Raw genomic sequence first — 19,627 nt, 5'->3', positions numbered from 1 at the left:
TAGATAAATTTTAAAATTTTCGACATAATGAAAACTAAAGGGAAGTAAGAACTTATTGCATCTTGACAGGAGAGCATGGTATAAAAAAATTATTCAAAAAAATATTCTTACGTCTATGATAATAATTATTTAATAGAAGACTCTTACCCTTGTAACATCAAAACAGTATATTTCTTTTTCTTTGTTTTCTTTGTTCCCTTCAACACTATGATCTTCAGCGTTCCTTGCCTCCCCACCCCAGCTGTTTTGTTAACTTTTGGAATCTTCGGAGGTTTAGCATTTGATGACAAAAACACTAATTTTTTGCCGGCTCCAACTGTGGCTGTTGGCCGAGACTTTTTCTGCAACAAATTAACTAAAGTTTATAGCTGAATAAATAATTTGAATTAAGAAACATATCCAAAGCCAATGAAAATATGTTTGCCATGTGTCTAACATACCAGCTGAAAATCGGTATATTACATTTAATTCGAATAAAAAAATAAATTTGATATATCTTGAAAAAAAGAACATAGCAACCAATCAAAATGGACCCCAAATGTCATGCTGTAATAAATACCGATTGTGGGGAAGTTTGCTTTCGGAGGTTGCTTCCAATATTTCTAGTTGACTTGTTCGAATTCACACTAATCAAGTTGATGTTGAGGTTGTTCTTGTTATTTTCTGCTATCACTTGTTCCCTTTTTCTATTGCTTAGAGTAGTCTTGGTATTAGATTTGCTAGACAACAGATTTGTCACGTCTACAACACCCCGTCATTGTCAACCACGTCGGTAAGAACGTCCATTGCGGGTGTGCCAGCTCCCAATAGCCTAAGCTTGCTTACAAATGGTCTTAAAAACAGAGACGGTTTCACAATGGGCTTAACATGTTGCCCCTCCGGTATGATCAATGGCAGTGAGATTGATCCTGTTTTTTGGACATCATCTTCCTTTTCTTTTTTGGACTGAGCAACAAGAATGTCAATCTTGCGTTCCATTGACAACAAGTTGGCTCGAGTATTCAGGCATTTTATTTTAACGTATTCCTTCACATCCTAGTGTAAAATATTAAATTCGATAACATATGAACTTAAATAATCTCACAGCAGTAAAAGGATTTAATCTTTGTCAAATGTGTTATATTAAAAAATACCTTGATAAAAGAGAAGACTTGTCCCACTCTGCAATCCGGCAAGTTGCCACTCTTGTCTTGACTTCGAGAAGAGCCGGTAAATAAAATTGGTTTGACGAATTCGTCCTACATGACATTCAAAAAAAGTAGTTCGACGATAGCACAAAATATTTTAAAAAATGTGAGTTTTTTAAGTAAGACTTGAAGGCTGAATAATATATATATATATATTATACTTCAAAAATTTTGTTTGGAAAGACTTCGTCAGCCTTGTCTTGTATTCTTTCCTTTTTCTTCAGCAAATAATCATCTCCATTATTACTATAAAATACATAAATTGGGACATTAATTCGTGTAACTGAACTAATAAGGCAAAAGAGAGAGTAAAGCCATTAAAAGGCAAGTATCACCTTTCGAATTTTGGTTGGCCCGAACTAGAATTATTGCAAATGTCCTCCACTTCTATGTTGTGTACCTTGTCAGTTGTTTCCAAGTTTGAAAGTGGTTCATTTTTTTCATGGATCATCTTTGACAATGAAATTTCTTGAAAAAGAAAAATGTACTCTCTCTTAAGGTACTCAACTATTCTTATATATTGGTACCATCATCCACCTATCTCCTCGTAACACGATAAACATATTAAATATAATTTTAATGAATTATTTGTAATAAATAACAATGAAGATCATTAAAAGGAATTTAAATTGCGCTATCCAAAGGCGCATAATAAACAAACACATGATGATTGATATTCAATTATATAAATAATTTATAAGCAAAAAATGGGAAAACAATTTTTGTTGAAAAACTACAAGTACATTAATTGTAGCGTAAATGATTTATTTTCAACAAAAAATAATTAATTGTAACCTATATGATTTAAACTGCTCTATTCAAAATACCCCAAGCTTTAATACATGACGTTTGGTATGAAATTACTTACATATACCAAATTATTTACATAATTTACAAACAAAAAATGAATATGTTTTCTTTCTTCTCGTAAACCCATTAGCTTATTAATTATAGCCCTTATGACCTATCTCTAACAAATAATCATCACGATTACCACATGAAATTAAAACCGCTCTAGTCAACTATCATCATGTGACCAAAACACAATGTGAAATTTACCTAAAGTAGTTTAAAGCAACATGGTTCGATCCTTACATAAATCATCATGTTTACGAACCGACCGTTAAACCGTTCGAAAATAGGCTGAATGGAACCCGAATCACAACCCAAATGATTCTAATATTTCCCCTCCAAAAATGAGAACAGCAGAAAGAGGATCGATCCTGACGAAGCGGTGGACGGTGACCGTGAAAGCGGCGGAACGTCTACGAATGTGAAGACGAAAATCATGATTGAGAGAGAAAAATAAGACGAACACAACGAGAGAGAGAGAGACAAAGAGACGTCCATGAGAAGTTGAGCTCTAGTATGGAGTGATAAAAAGGCGGCGTGCGAATGAGATGAGAGAAGTGAGGATTTTCAATTTTTATTCAATTTATTTTGACTAGTAACAGAGAGTGAGAGGCTGTGGTATGCGGTTGCTGAAGACGATTTCATTCATTAGATTTCTTAATTGAGGTTAATAACTTATGCTTTTTTTGGGTTTAAAATTTAAGCCTGATAAATTTTCTTTCATTTTTTGGATTTTTTTAATGTCTATACAAAATTATTTTTCTATTATCGTATCCTTCTTTATTTGAAAAAAATCCTTACAGTGTCTTTTATTTTATACAAAACATAAAACTTGAGTTTTTATTTTTTTTATTACTTATATTAATTTTTTAAGAAATTAATATACAAAAATATATTTTTATCAAAAATCATATACCGTAATATTTATTACGAAATAACTATATATCTTTTTAATTTCGAATATATATTTTTAAAATAATATAACAAGTCTAATTTTCGAAAGACAATTTTATTTTTTTAAAATTAACAAAATAATATAGTTTACTCTCTTAAAATAAACCGCATGAGACTTAAAGGTGATATTAATTTTTAAAATATAATAAAATTTCAAAAAAACAAGGAATTTACAAAGACTCTTGATGTGCATTGGTGCAGTATCCTAGGAGTATTCCATTAATTGCGAAAGAAATTACGCTGTTTTTATTAAGTTGTAATTAATATTTAAACTTAATACTAAATAATATATTTGATCTATTAATTAAATTCAACTTCACATTCCAATGTTATTTCTTTTACTTACTAATAAAAAAAATTCAAATTCAATTTTTTAATTTTTTAATTTAATGTTGTTTCTTTTATAAAAGCATTTTTGTCTTTATAAAATTACCTATAAGAATATCTGATAAAATAAAATTTAAAATTATGTTTTTTAATTCATTTAAAAAATTTTAATTCTAAAATAATTTTTATTTTTAAATTTCTAATTTTTTGATGCATTTAAACAACATCAATACCAAAAAGATATTTTTATCTTTTTATTAATATGAAAATAAGTATTTCGCTAGTCCCTATAATTTCACAGAATTTTTAATCAGGTTCCTATATTTTTTTCGTTCAATTGAGTTTCTATATCATATCAAATTTTGTAACTAAGTCCCTGCCATCACAAAAACGTTAGAATCAACTGAGTATTCTATTAAACAAAATAGAATATTTAATCAAGTGTTAGGCATATTCGTTTTGTTTGACATAATATTCTGTTAATTCCAATGTTCTTATCACTCCATGGATTTAATTATAAAATCTAATTTCTTATAGGAACCCAATTGAAAAGAAAAAAGTATAGGGACTCAAAAAAATTCGGTAAAACTATAGGGACTAACAGAATAATTGAAGTATTTTTTATTTTAAAATTTAGGTTTTAAAAAGTATATTTTTTAAAAACAGAATAAATATAATTACACATATGAGTACAATAATATGACTATATTTATTTTTATCAAATTAAATTAAATTGTTAATTTAAACTATATCCATTTAATTTTAAAATTAACAATTTTAAATTAAGTGAATAAAATTATATTATCTGAAAAAATTCAAAATATACCAATACGATCAAAATTGTACTGCAGTGAGAGCATGTTCACCGAATCCGGAAACTTTATGTTAGTAGCCAAGTTTGTTGATCTGGGAAGTTCACCGATCTTTAGGGTAGTGTTTGGAAAAGAGACAGAGACTCAAATAAGTTTTAGTATTTTGTTTGGTGTAAAATGAGAGATAGAGACTAAACTAAGAATGAAGTCTCAACTAGTTTCACTCTCCACCACTAATGGTTGAGCTCTGTACCATTACACTCGGCAGCAAGGGCTCCTCCTTCTCCTCCACCATATCCGTCGTCGCCGCCAACCTCACCCATGTCCGCATCGACACATCCGCCCTCGATAGGATCTTCGCGTCATCGTTCTCCGCAACGTCGTCGTTGAAGCACACTATCGCAATCCCTAGCTTCCTCTCCCTCTCAGAAACCAGAGCCTTCCTCCTCGTACTCCTCAACAAGCTCCTACTCTTTCCGCCCCCTATCGTAATCCTCAAGAAATGGCTCAGTCTTCGAGGAACCCCGAGGATTCCTTGCAATGCTATTGGCTCTAATTTATAACACCCTAATTACCCTAAGCCTTACCTCATGCCGTAAAGCAAAGGTTAATCAAAGGTTACGACAATTCTAAGGCTTATGCATATATATATATATATAATATAGAGAGAGAGAGAGAGAGAGAGAAAACAGCTCAAAAATAGAGTTTGAAAAATGCGAAACGTTCATACGAAGCTACACTAAACGAGGCACGAGATATAGATATAATATAACAAAACATAAGAGTATAATAGTATAAAGATCTAGCAGCTGCTTGCGGAGTTCAAGCCGGCTAGTTATACACAGACAATACAGAACTGTTGAAAGTAAAACAGCTTATACAATAATTCTCTCAAAGTGAGCCTCTAGGCAAAATGAATACAAAAGTGAGAGATCTTAAACAAAATATTCAAAAGACTTCAAAACAAGATAGAGATCCTCTGCTCTGTCACCACCAAAGCAACTCACCGAGGTGGGTTGTGACCTGCATCTGAAAAACAACAAATCGGAGGTTCTCAGTATGGTAACAGTGCCCAGTGATGTAAGATATAAGACTCCGGGATGCCAGAGGCAATCCTAGAACTTCATATCCATCATAAGATTCATCTTAAAGCATAACTAAAACATTAAAATATAACTTGAAACCATAACATAATAACGAGGTAATCTAACTTAGTGGATTTTCTAAACTAACAATTCTCCGCTGTCCCACAGCCTTCACCAACCTATCCTCCATGCGATCCCATCGCCACCGCCTTCTGAACCTCCTCAATCCCAGTAGAATACACAGTTAATACGATACAAGTAAAACACAAGTATAGGCATATGTGTCAAGTAATTCAAATAAGCAATTAGGCATGTTATCCAATTAGGCATACAATTCAAGTCGGCAAAGCAAGCAAGCAGATAAAAAATGCACATGATGAATGCCTGTCCTATAGGCTGTGATATCACATTGTTGGTTCAACTTCCAACCTGACACATCTCCATGGAGATGTCACCCTTCGGAATCATAATGGGAACCCCCGAGATACGGTGCTCAGAACACCGTCCAGGATTTTGTGCCTGCACACTCTAGTGATCCGAAGGGATACGAGCGGTATACTATTACCACGGACCTCACATCTCAACATAAGCGGGACGAACCACTGCCCTTATGCCGCCACCGCTACCTCGACAAGTAGGGGTGTAAGTTACCGAACCGGACCAAAAAATACCGCAAAACCGAACCGAAAATTATAACAACCGATTGAAAAACGGAAAAAATCGGTTTTTTTGTTTTTTTCGAACTAAACCGATCAGTTCGGTTCGGTTTTCGGTTGGTTTAGTAAAAACCGAACCGAATAGGATGCTGCATAAGTGATTCTTTTTACTGATTTACCCTTATTGATTTAACCTAGGTATAAAAGCCTAGACTCTGAATACCCTCACAGCCTCACTCTCTCTTCCTTTCACTCACACGGCGCAATCACCCACTCACCCTCAGTGGTGCTCACTGCTCACTCCTCACACAGACACGAGACACCCACTCACCCACAGGCCACAACTCACTTCCATCTTCCATTCTTCCTCTTCCACGCGGCCATGTCTGGGAGAATGAGAGCCTGAGAGAGCCAGAGAGCCAGAGAGCGTCGTCCATTCATCTCCGTCGCAGGCTCGCAGGCGTAACAAAGATCAGCATCGTCGTGTAGCCAGCAGCATCATCCAGTTCGCGTCCTCGTGCAGTCCAGAGTCCACGCCGTCGTCCAGTCATAAGCCGTCAAAACAAACCCTAAGTCGTGGCAAGAAACCCTAAGCAGAGCAGCACTCCAGTTGTCGAGCCCTCTCCTGCAAAAAGTACCTGAACAATGTCTTCTTCGGAGGTTAGATCTGATTTTCAAATTTTTATAATTGATTTTGTCTCTAAGGGCTCTTACTGGTTTGTGCTTAATTTGTCCCTGATTGTTGTTGCTGTTACTGATTAAAATTATTGTTGTTGCTGTTACTGATTAAAATTATTGTTGTTGCTAGTTTGTGCTTAATTAGAAAGATGAGTTTCATTGAAATTTTTTTCTGCAGAATTTTATTGTTGTTGCTTAATTATTGTTCTTGCTTTTTATCTTGTTTACCAAACCCCGGTCTCTGTTTTATCCAATAAAAAGTTAACAATGTTTCCCATAAAGAAGAAAATCAAGAATCAATAAAAATTATGGAACGTACAACAAGCAAATAGGGGAGAGTTTCATTAATTAGTGTTCTGTTTCAATAACAAAAAGTAGTTAGTCTTATATCTATATATATATAAGGTCTATGGTGTAGTCAATGGATATAATTTTATCCTATCAATTCTAGTCATAAAATATTACTCACTCACTTCTTTTCTACACTTATATCTCAGGTAGCCTAACATCTTGCTGCAGAATTTATCTTAGTTCTTTACTGCATTAATCTAATTAACTCATATAATTTGTTGTGGCTGCATATAATATGCTTTAATGCATATAATATGTTTTATAATCTGTTTTAATCATCTGAAACCAGATGACCTTTGTTGGAGTTAAATTATTTTGGATTAGAGGCATGATCGGCAGACTGTGTCAAACCATATTACCTTGCTTGTCAACTTTGTGCTCTTGCCGGTTTTGTATTTTGAAGCAGAACAATGATTTTTTGTACTGTTTTCCACTTGATAATTTTTTCAAAGAAGTTTTTTCTTTTTATATCTTCTTTCTTTTATTTTTGTTAGAAAATTGCATCAAGGATCAACAAGTCATAATTATTACTTTTTTCATTATGGCTGCATATCTATGTGTGCCGTTAATTTGTATTTCTTTGTGCATATATGTGTGCCGTTAATTTGTATTTGTTACTTTCTTTTATTTTTACATATTGAATTGGTGGAAGGTAAATTCTAGCAAGTATCCTATCTTATCCCAAATAGCTAGAGATGTCTTAGCAATGCTAGTCTCGACTGTTGCTTCAGAATCAGCTTTTAGCACTGGTGGAAGAGTGCTTAACAACTATAGGAGTTCTTTAACTCCAAAGACAGTTGAGGCATTGATTTGCACACAAAATTGGCTTCGTGCTTCTCCAATGACAACTGATTTTGAGGAGCTTATTGAAGAGTTTGAGAAACTTGAATTAGGTATGCAAAAAAAGAAATTTGTAGTTCCTTTTATGGTTTATGTTTATAATTTATAATCTATATTATGTTTATGTTTATCATTCATATTGATTTTTTGTTTTATTTTGGTAGAAATTGCACCAACCGGGGAAGATGATGATGAGTCTGGTGTGAACGCCCTCAACAGAGTGCACCTTCCAACGTGTGCGTGCGCACAAGGTTGTGCGTGCGCACAGCTTGCAAAACTTCATTGGTTGTGTGTACGCACATGGTGTGCTAACGCTTTCATCAGCAAGCTTTCCTCTATGTGTGCGTGCGCACAAGACTGTGCGTGCACATACAAACCAGAAATCACAAATTCTGCAACATTCACAGAATTCAGATTTCAACACCAAACTTTCAATGATCATATCTTTTCCTACAAAATTCAGATTTCCACAAAATTTAAACCATTTTAAAGCTTGTTAAATTATCTTTCATTTGATATAAAATACATTAATTTTCAAAAATAATAACTCAAGATATGATCTGTTGAAGTTCATCAAGTATTCATTTTTTTGCAAAAGTTCACTAAATTCTCAACTTACCACAATTTTCAACCAAAACTCCACCAAACTCCAATATACAACATAACTTGCCTTCTTACACCACAATTCACCATTCATACCATTTTCATTCACATTATACACTCCTCAACCTCAATTTATCAATTATTTCATACTTAAACATTTTTCACCCAACACAATCACTCATCTTCATTATATCACCAACCATCAATCATGATCAATCTCAATCTCAATCTTCAACACCATTTTATCAACCTCAACATCACAATTCATCAAAACAATCCAAAATCATCAAATCATTATACATCATCATTCAACGACTTAACAACCAAATTAATCCAATCCTATCCTATGAGTCACTAGCCTACGTGTCTAGAAATATTATATATTACATAGAGGAAACTGAAACCATACTTTGGCCAATTTTTAATATGCATAAAATCCCAAAATTGAGTCTAACCAAGCTTTCAATCACCAACAATCCACTAACTCAAATCCAATGCTCCAAATCAACACCAACAATATCAATTTCAAGCTATACACAAGCAATATACCCAAAATGAATATCTAGGATCCACAAAATACCAAACCACAAGGGTTTTGAAGTAACTCACCTCACCCAAAGGAAATAAGGGCGAAACACAACAATGCTCCAACGCTAGATCACCCCTAAACAATCAAAATCACAAAACTCCTTCAAAACCCAAACCTAAAAATGTGAAAACTGTTAGGGCTGAGAAAGGGAGTGTGAAACATGATTTCTTACCAGTAATACTTAGGTAGAAATGACAGGCTCGGCGAGAGCTTCGCGTAGCCGCCGACAGCACGTGAATCGGAGCACCGTAACTCAAGATATGATCAATTGAAGTGAGATGTGAATAGTGAATTTTTTGAAACCCTTGCTCTCTTCTCTCAACTCACGTTGCTGCTGCTGCAATGGGGAGAAAGTGGCTGAATTGTCACTTAAGTGGCTTTAAATATGTTGGGCTTTGGCCCAACTTGGGCCCGGTCTAACCCATTAGCGTTTTTGGTCCGTTTGGCCTAATTTTGGGCCAAACCTTTAAAATTAGTGTCCGGTTTTTAACTTTAATTATTTTTCTAAGTTTTTCTACTGTTTTTACTGCTCTTATAGAGTACCGGACAGATTTAAGCCGGTACTGCTGATTAATTTACCGGTACGCGTTGGAAAATTACATTTTCCAACTTAGAAAAATCTACTGAATCCAAAATCATATTTATATTTTCTAAATAATATTCTAAATTTTTTAATCTAATTCGGACAATTAAATTATTATTATTTAACGTTAATTAATCGGTTAATTAATTCGCGGTTCTTACATGATTCCCGTTCCGTCGTCGTTTTGTTCTGCATTTCGGGCACTGCACCCATTTTGCCAAACGGTAAAAAAATGGAAAATTTGAGGGGCAAAATTTCCAAGATTTTCTTGGGATTCGAGGTTTTTTTGAAAAATACGCATTTCTAGGGTTTCTTTGAGCTAGTCTGAAGCTGACTGCCATTCTGCTTAGGCGTTTATATCTGTTGGTCCTTTTTTTTCTTTCTTCATGACTCCAGATGTGATTTTGAGCTGCGAGGTTTATTTCTCAGCTATGGGGTAGGTAAATGCAGCTCTTTGTTTTGTTTGCTTGAGGGTTTGGAAGTGCTGAGTTGAATTGAATTGGATTTTTTCATGGAAATAGGCTCGAGGTTGGTTTACAGTGTTGTTTGTTTTGCTTTGAGGTGTTTTACAAATGGGTATTGGATTCATTCTATGGAAGCACATGTTATTGCAACTTGAATGGCCGATCCTCAGAAAGTTGGTCCTGTTGAGAGGGATATAGAGCCAGTTTGGAATCACTTGTTCTTCATTTTTTGGGCTTCGATTTTTTCGGAAGCTATAATGAATATAGTTGCTGTTAGATTCTAGTATCATATTTTGTTGAAATACATGATTCATTAGTGTGCCATTGTTATTTTGTTGCTTAAATAACTTGTAATTGATCTTCTTTACTGACTGAGGAGATAATGAAGCTTGAAGCTGTAGTCTTTCCTCATACTTCACGGTTTTGCAGTTACAGATTCATAGAACTTTGAGGGAGCAGGTTAAAATGGGTCTTATGGGTATTGCATAAGGGGATTAAAGTGTGTCTGGAGGATTCTTGGTGAAACGGCGTCGTTTTGGTGTCAGAAGACTAATATGTCCTATTTTCAAAAGCTACATATCATGTGGGCTCCTGTAACGGCCTGGTCAGAGCCACGGGAGCCACGTCAGACTTTTTCGTCGGGTCCAACGGAGTCACTTCAACGGAGGGGTAAATTTGTTCACGTTTTGGAGGTATCAGGGACATGAATGTATTTTTCACTTCTTGGGGACAAAAATATCCACAGAAAAATGGTCAGGGACCTATTTGTCATTTTTCTCAAAATATTATTAAAGTAGAATTCTCTGTCTCTAAAAATTTCAATCTCCTGTATCCCTAATTTTTTGAGGTACTGAAATACTAAAATTTTGGAGATGAAATTTTAGTACCAATCTCTGGGCCAACAAACATAATACTGAATCTCAGTATTCCAATCTCTGTCTCAATACTTCAAAACAAACGTTACCTAGGCAAACTTTATAAAGTTCAAAAAAAGTGGATCCTAAAAAATTTGTTATAAATAATAATTTTTTATTTTATTTAAAAAAAGCATGTTAGTTTTTAAATAATTAAATGTAGTTTGTTTGCTCTATCTTTTTTTTCAATTTTTTTAAATTATTACTCTGATGATTAATTTTTTTAATAACATGAAGTGAACAAGCACTAAGATAACATTCTATCATTTACTAAGTAGCCATGAAAAAGAATGATACAACTCAAAATAAAATGGATAAAATGAGAATCAACACAACATAAAAAAAGGTATAATATAAACTAAATAAAAAATTCACAACATAATCACATAATAATTCCAAATAATTAAAAGAAGTATCGAATTTAAGTAAAAAATATATAGATAATTGTAAGCCAGCATAAATTGTTGCTCAATTTTAATTTTTCATAATTAAGGAAGAATAGGAGATAATGGAATAACAAGCTTTATGTAATTTTTTAAAACAAAAAAGTACAAAGCTCTAAATTTACAAGTTAAAAAGAAAATCTTTTTTAAGAAACTATTTTAAATGCATATTAAAATGTAAAAACAATCATTTTTAAAATTTTAGCATACTAATTAAAAAATAATAACATAATATATGCTTTAGTATGTATAATAAGAATGAATTTTAATATAATAGAATAAATTAAATATAAATAATTAAACTTAAACCTCAAAATACTTAAGCTAATTAATTTTTAAAATTTAAAAAATATTATAATCAAATTCACTACAAAATGCTAATACTTAATTAAAGTAATCAGAAATAGATAACGCTCTTAGACCACCATGGGTGACGTATTGAATACGGAAGGAATTTTGTTCATATCAAATTTTGTTTATTTTAAATTTAAATTTTAATATTATAACTTTAAAAGATATTTTAAATTTTAAAATTAACTTTACAACGATATAATTGTCATTTCAAATTTTCTAAATATATATCTTTATTTTTATAGTTTACTCTTTTTTAAAATTTTATCATATTTCTAATTCAATATAAATTACTTTAATTTTAAAAGATATTTTAATTTTTAAAATTAACTCTAAAAGGGTATAATTATAATTTCAGGCCTTCCAATTTTTTTATTTTTATTTTTTGTTAACCGTATAATAGTCCAAGAAAAAATGAAATATACCAAAATAAAAAAAAAAGCTCTTAGCCCAAATATTTTTTTTACTCACTATAATATCAAATAATAACAAAAATGGCCATCCAAATAGGTCAACTAGTTCTAGCAAAAAAAAAAAAAACTTCTCTTCCTTTTCATTTATGGAACTTTAAAACTCCAAACATATACTTTTGCATTGTATTTTATTTTTGGAGCATTGAAACTCTATTGAAGTTTGGATTATCAAATCGCGTCAGAACAAATTAAAAGGAGTGCGGTGCAACAGAACAAATTGAAGAACATGAGCATCACAAAAGCTGGTGACAAATTAAACAAAAATTTACCAAATTACAAATCGAAACAAAACAATCATCATCATCATCATACGTTAATTGTAAAATGCACAGAATTAAAATTGTAAAAGTATAGAACTTTGAAGAAAAGGGAGAGTCACGGTGCCGAGGAGGATTCTCCTTGATAATTACGTCAACATGGAAAGTAGAAGAGCAGAGAGAGTTATGGTGCCGACGAAAATTCCAAAAAAAGCATCGCATCTGAAACGAATTCATGAGAATTAGGTGGAATGAGGGAAAAAAAAATAATGAAAATCGCAAAAATTTGAATGAAATTGAGAAATTAACTAGAAACATATATGTACTTGTTGCAGAAGAGAGAAGAGGAAGAAACGGTAAAGTGGTCGTCTATAACATGTTGATAGGTTTTTTTTGTTGTTTGCTGAAAAAGTTTTTTCAGTAACAACTTGAGTTAAAATGAGAGTTTAATCATTTAATGGTTCAATTTTTTAAATTTTATTATACGGGTTATATAATTTTTAATAAATTATTTATAGATTAAATATAAATAATTAAATTTTTTATTAATCTAATTTAATATTTTAAATTTTATGGTACATAAGTTCATAAAACTTGGCCAGATTTTAAACTTAACAAACAAAAGGGGTATAACCAAGCACTGGATTCGATGATCCCAAAATGTTTGGACTATTAAATGGTCCCATAACAAAACATGTTTTTTAAGTTTTTTTAACAATTGCTAAATAGTCATTTTCTAATTTTAATTACAAATTAACTCCATATATTTTATTTAATTATAAAAAATATTTTTTATTTTATAAATTATTATTTTATCATTCATCTATTATGTTTATTAACAGTCAAAATAAAAAACAATAACGAATTAGATCTTCCATTGATCGTGATAAACTTTTTGGCCATTCCAATCGATTAACAGTTTATATTTGATCCGTGACGTTCGTCCAGGTGAAATCGTATTTCTTTGAAAATCAATCGATTGGATTATCAAAGCAATCGATTGAATTTGCAAGGTAGCATGGTTTTTGCAAAAATCAATCGATTGGTCATATTACCCAATCGATTGAACGATGACTAAAATGTTGGTTTTTTAAAATTCAATCGATTGCTTATACTACCAATAGATTGAAATTCAGTCTTCCCAAACTTCAATCGATTGAATTTTGTAAGGCATGCGGGATTTTCTTATTTAATCGATTGGTCATATTACCAATAGATTGAAATCATCACAGCAATCTGTTTAGTTGATTCAATCGATTGGTTCTGTTATTTCCTCAATAAATTCATGTCCAAAATCTTGTTCAGATTCATATTATTTATCCATCATATCTTGGTCACATATTAGCTCTTCTTGTTGGTTAATGTCATCGTCCTCATAGTATTATTCTTCTATCTCAATATCCGTAAATATACCTGACATCTTCAAAATTTACCAATGAAAAAAATTCCAGTACACTTCCTATAACACTAAAATCATTTTTACTTATCATTTAAAAAAATATCATTTTCCAAAATTTCATTTTTCAACTTTAATTTTTCAAATACGATCTTTTTTATTTAGAGCGAGTTAGCCGCCCTCTATATTTTTTTATAGAGTTTGTGGCAAATTTCACTTGAATTTTTTTCAAAACCAACAAAACTCAAATTTTTAAGCCATTATCATTGTCTACAAGAGTACATAGAAGTACACAAAAATATACCGATAATAAGCATGGCTTTTCCAGAATACACAGATACACGGGAATAAGACATATTTAACCAGGATTTTTTCTCATTATAAATTAAAAAAAATATATTATTTTTCCAATATTCTTGTGTACTCCTATGTACTCTGGAGACTATGATAATGGTTGTCATTGTCTATTGTGAAGTTTAAGAACTTGAGTTAGCCATTTTTTCGTCGGGATTAGGCAAATTCTATAAAAATTATAGTGCGACGAACTTACTTTGCATAAAAAAACTTGTATTTGGGAAATTAAAGTTAAAAATAGGGTTTTCGAAAATAATAATTTAATGAGGGGTAACAGAACCAATCGATTGAATTAACTAAACTCAGATTGCTATGATGATTTCAATCGATTGGGTAATCGATTGAAGTTTGGGAAGTCTGAATTTCAATCGATTGGTTTATGCATCCAATCGATTGAATTTTTAACAAAAATGATTTTTCCAATCCAATACGTATGTAATTGGATTAATGATAAAATTATAATCGATTAAGATCGTAAAATATTTATTACGATTAATGAAAAATCTAATTTATTATTATTTTAGTTTTTAATTCTCAATAAACATGATAGATAAATGATAAAAGAATAATTTATAAAATAAAAAATAAATTTTATAATTAAATAATATATAAAAAATTAATTTATAATTAAAATTAAATAAAAATTATTTAATAATTATTAAAGAACTTACAAAACATATTTTATTATGAACTTTAATGGACCATCGAATCCTTTGACGTATAACCTCACTTCAAGTTTTGTGGGCGTTCTTGAAAACAAGTCCTTTGAGTTCTTACCCCATTCCCTTTCACTCTCCCTCAGACCCAACAAATCAAACAACAACAACCACCACAAACGCGTCCTTTTTCAGATCCCTCACTGCATCATCGTGATCTTCACTCCCCAAATCACTAGATTCAACCTAAGTAAGTAATAGATTAATCAATCCAAACAAAAATTCCCACTAATTTGGTCTCTTCTATTCCCGATTTTCTTATTCTTTTCCAGTTTCCCCCAATTTTATTGAAAGGTGATTTTTCTATTTGCGGTCTTGTCTCAACAACAAGACAGCATAAAGATGAGCGAGGTTTTTGAAGGGTACGAGCGCCAGTACTGCGAGCTCTCTGCAAATCTCTCTCGCAAATGCAGTTCAACCTCTCATCTTTCGGATCAAGGTTCTCTCTACTAACTCTCGTCAAATTAAAAATCTCAACTTTGTTGTCGTTTACCACCTATTTTCTTTTCGTTTGTTCTGATGTCTATAGTATGCATGTATCTTCGGTGTGTTCAGGATCTTAAGATTAGCTTAATTTGAGGCTTAAAATACAGATTTTTAATTTCTATGCAGTATAAACTGCACTGGCATCCAATCAAGTGCTATAGTGCATATGGAGGTTAACTATTTTTATCTATATGGCTGCATCTGAGTGGATTTTAGTTTATAGAGATTAAACTCTTGAAAGATATAAGAGATCGTTTCCCCCGAAGTTAATTATTTGTTATTACTAAATATGCCGAAGTTGGATGCAGATTGCAGAGCTGCTTAATGTGATTTATATTTGCATGCGATCTTCCAAATTATCTAATAGATCGGTTATGAGGAATGTTGAATTGGTTATAACTGAGAAAATCGGGGAATCGAACAGAGTTTTGCAATACTGAATGAAAAATGGTGTCCTAAGCAACTAAGCAAGTACAGTGCATACAATCTACTGTTGAATGGAATTGAAAAATGTGTCCTTGAGATTGCTTCTGTGACATGAGCATGTCTTTTTTTTCTTTTTGTTTTTTTATATCATTACTCTGTAAACCTGAGGATGTCTACAACTCATGTTTACGTTGATATTAAGTTCTAGTAACTGATTTTTTTCTTTGTTCCGTAATCATCACTAATTTCAGATCAGAAGCAGCAAAGCCTTTCTGAGATTAAAGTTGGACTAGATGATGCCGATGTGCTGGTATAAAATTTTACATTCTCCTGGGTTTAGGGTCTTTTGCTAAGTATTATCTTCTATTTGTTTCTTTATTTCTCTTGTCACTCTAACTTTGTCTCCAGATACGGAAAATGGACCTTGAGGCTAGAAGTTTGCAGCCAAGTGTAAAAGCAAATCTGCTTGCAAAGTTGAGGGAATATAAATCTGATCTGACAAAGTTAAAAAAAGAATTTAAGAGGTTAACATCACCTACTGCTGATCAGGCTGCCCGTGAAGATTTGTTGGAGGCTGGAATGGCTGATGCACATGCAGTATGTCTTTAATTCTAGACTGTATTACTTAATTGTAGATTTTTGTTTCAAGTGAAAAACCAAAGCTCGCAATTTTAAACTTGCATGGTTAGAGAATCCAAGTTGATAGAAAAAAGGTTTCTGTTTTAATTATGCTCACTTTACCCTATAATAGTTTATTATAATATTAGATATTTGTTTTTCCTTCTTTTCTATATCTCCTTAAGTTGGATCTTCTCTTCAATAAACCTTGATCGTCTGCCAAAGTAACTACCATAATGGATCTTCAGCTTTCAAAAAGAGATCCTTCACCCAACTAGTGTTAAACACTAATATACTACTGTTTTCTTCAGAGTTCTATTACTATTTTGTAAAATATTCTCTCAGCAGCTAAAAAGAATGAGCTAAACATTATACAGATAAGGTTGTTGTGATAGATGAATCACACAACAAAACTTGGAATGAGTTCAGTGGAGCTGAAAGGGAACAAACAACAATTAGGAACTAAAACCTGCAAGTAGACTACTTACTTTTCTCTTGTAAACTAAACCAAACTGCTTTCTATCATTACTCCCCCCTTGGACAACTACCTTGTCCTCAAGGTGGATCTCCGGAAAGGAGCTCCAATTGCTCCACTGCCTCCGGGACTGCTTCGTGCTCCAACCAATCCCCCTCCTCAGCCTCAGGTTCCATAATCAGCAATTTGAATTCCTTGTTTTTGCACACATGCTTTGCTGAGTATGGTTTGTCGTAGAAAAGGCATTCACCTTGTGCACGTTTAGAAACTAAACAGATAGCCAATTAACAGCAATTAGGAACTAAAACAAACTAAAACCAGCAAGTAGACTACTTACCACTCCTCTTGTAAACTAACCAGACCTGTTTCTATCAGAGAAAGTTGAGGTAATGCCTATTGGGGATTAGGTGGTAAAGTCCTGTCGTAACTGGCTTAGTCATGTGATGAGAAGACTTGTAGGAGTTTCAATTTGAATAATAGATCAAACGGAGGCTATCAATGGGGCAGAGGAAGACCCCACAAAAAAGAACATGGCAGAAAGAGGGGGGGGGGGGGACTTTAGACAAAGTCACTAAAAAATATTTTAACTTTAATGGCTGCCTATATTTTATAGATGTGGTTTATGATGGGATGCAATAGCATAATTTCGTCCATGTAGTTGACTGCACCTAATGGGAAAATGATCAATTGTTGTTGTATAACTGTTCATCTAATAAGTAATAATATTAAGGTACTTAGTCTTTGATATATTTAGCCTTTCTTTGTCTTCAATTCTGGTATACCTGTTTATAGCTCCTGGACATTACTGAAATTCAAGGAAATATCTCAACTGTGATTGAATGTGGGTTTACTCATAATAATGCCTAATTTGTATAATGATCTAGATATGATGCTGTTAGCCTATCTGGGATGCATTAAATGTATAGTGACTACATTTTCCATTCTTTATGTAGCTTTTGATCTATGACCTTTTCTCGTGGAATGCATATTTGATCACTTATGTTAGAGAGCATTATACCTGTGATGAGAACTGGACTGATTCAAATAGCATTGATGATGTTTGCGCATGCATATTGGCCTTATTTCTGTTTTATCATAGTACTTTGTGTTTAAAAATTTGAAATTAATAAGTTTTGAAGTTGATTGCATTTATTAAGAAAGTTCAGTTGCAAATGCATATCTGGAATTCTCTTCAGCCTGTGCCATATTTTATTTTTATGAATTTTAAAATTAGCACTTGGAGTTGGTTGAAATTGAACACAAGTAGTGCAGCATGTCGTTACTATTTGGTGGAATTTTCTTATTTATTTATTTTCATATATGGATTATATTTCAGGTATCTGCTGATCAGAGAGAAAGATTAACTATGTCAGTGGAGAGATTACATGACTCGAGTGATAGAATCAGGGAAAGCCGAAGAACCATGCTTGAGACTGAAGAACTTGGTGTGTCAATCCTCCAAGATCTACACCAGCAGCGGGAGACTCTTTTGAGCTCCCATAAAAAAGTAGGTTGTTATGATAATGCTATTTTTTGAGATTATTTCAATATACCTCAAAGTTAAGTTTTTGTCGTGGTATGTTAAATGCTTTTAGTGATGTGCTTATACATGATTGAATAATCTACACTGTCGAGGCATGACAGGCATCAATTTATTATACTTTTTTAACGGTGTTCTCTTTAGGTTCTACTTTGATTTATTAGGAAAAATATAATGAGATGATCATAGTTTTCTAAGGAGAATGATCCTTGAAAAGTTGATTCAAAGCCCTGAATATGATTTAGAAGTTTAGTGATAATTGTTGATTAATGGTCACTTATTTTCTTATGCCTTGCAGCTTCATGGGGTAGATGATGCCATTGACAAGAGTAAGAAGGTCTTAACTACCATGTCAAGAAGAATAACTAGAAACAAATGGGTTGTTGCATCTCTGATTGGAGCTCTTGTTTTAGCCATAGTTATTATTCTATTTTACAAATTATCTCATTAGCTATTAATATGCTCAAGATACGTCTGGAGGGAAGTGATTCTTCTCTGCTTTCTGTTCTTGGTTGTAAATAGGAACCACTACCCTGTTTGTTATCTTTCCATTTATTTCTGCATTGTGACTTCATGCTATGCTATGTTTTCAATGATAATTTGCATTTATGCTCTAAATAGGAACCGCTATCATACCTTCATGAAAGTAATATTGTTTCATTGAGAAACTTTCGTGTTTCTTGAAGTATGTGACTTTTTTATATCGCGTTATATCGAATAGTGATCGATTATGAATTCAATAACATAAATGACTAATTATTATATGTGACTAAATTCCCATTTTGATCTCTGAGATTCACGCGATTATTCAATTTGGTTCCCGAAAATTAAAATTATCTATACTAGTCCTCCAGATTCAAGTTTGGGCACCAATATGGTCCCTCGACTCTTTCTGACGATGATTAGGCAAACGGAGTGCTAAGATGGCACCCTCCCTGCCACGCTGGATGATGAGTAAACTATCAACTGTTTACGTTCGGCACGACAGGTTCATATTACACAGATACTATATAAATATTTACCGAGTCCCATAAGTTGATCGATTGGAAACTCCTGATGATTAGTACTATTGTGGCTGTAGCATGACCTTCTAAGAGTTGAGATGTTACAATATTAATAATGAAGTCTTTTAAATTTTCCATTATACTAAACCTCATTTTTTTCCACATGATGTATAATCTGGGAAGTAGAAATAAT

At 32.6% G+C, this 19,627-nt stretch overlaps 1 protein-coding gene and 1 long non-coding RNA gene across 4 annotated transcripts; one reads left to right on the top strand and one right to left on the bottom strand.

Annotated features, from left to right (window-relative positions):
• Positions 1–559: 559 nt before the first annotated feature.
• LOC107643647 (uncharacterized) lies at positions 560–1,724 on the bottom strand. The gene is made up of 3 exons (XR_015883678.1): positions 1,523–1,724; positions 1,134–1,238; positions 560–1,035 (listed from the first exon to the last, which is right to left on the bottom strand). It is a non-coding gene; the product is annotated as an uncharacterized LOC107643647 (long non-coding RNA).
• Positions 1,725–14,878: 13,154 nt separating this feature from the next.
• VTI1B (Vesicle transport v-SNARE family protein) lies at positions 14,879–19,076 on the top strand. 3 transcript variants are annotated; one of them, XM_016347353.3, is made up of 6 exons: positions 14,879–15,075; positions 15,217–15,324; positions 16,049–16,107; positions 16,206–16,394; positions 18,227–18,397; positions 18,729–19,076. In XM_016347353.3, the coding sequence occupies exons 2-6, from the start codon at positions 15,228–15,230 to the stop codon at positions 18,879–18,881; spliced, it is 669 nt and encodes a 222-aa protein (XP_016202839.1). In that variant the 5' UTR covers positions 14,879–15,075; positions 15,217–15,227; the 3' UTR covers positions 18,882–19,076. The 3 variants fall into 3 exon arrangements, with proteins under 3 accessions (XP_016202839.1, XP_016202838.1, XP_016202837.1); XM_016347352.3 differs by having other exon boundaries at positions 14,885–15,075; positions 15,158–15,324; XM_016347351.3 differs by having other exon boundaries at positions 14,900–15,075; positions 15,180–15,324.
• Positions 19,077–19,627: the final 551 nt, after the last annotated feature.

Source organism: Arachis ipaensis, chromosome B5 (genome assembly GCF_059453495.1).
Source record: "Arachis ipaensis isolate K30076 ecotype BB chromosome B5, ASM5945349v1, whole genome shotgun sequence".
NCBI lineage: Eukaryota > Viridiplantae > Streptophyta > Magnoliopsida > Fabales > Fabaceae > Arachis > Arachis ipaensis.
This window is presented reverse-complemented; position numbering and strand designations above follow the sequence as displayed.

Coding starts and splice junctions, on each gene's coding strand:
- VTI1B (XM_016347353.3), top strand. CDS start 15,228: ATGAGCGAGGTTTTTGAAGGGTACGAGCGCCAGTACTGCGAGCTCTCT. Junction 15,325..16,048: donor CTCTCATCTTTCGGATCAAG/GTTCTCTCTACT, acceptor CACTAATTTCAG/ATCAGAAGCAGCAAAGCCTT. Junction 16,395..18,226: donor GAATGGCTGATGCACATGCA/GTATGTCTTTAA, acceptor ATTATATTTCAG/GTATCTGCTGATCAGAGAGA.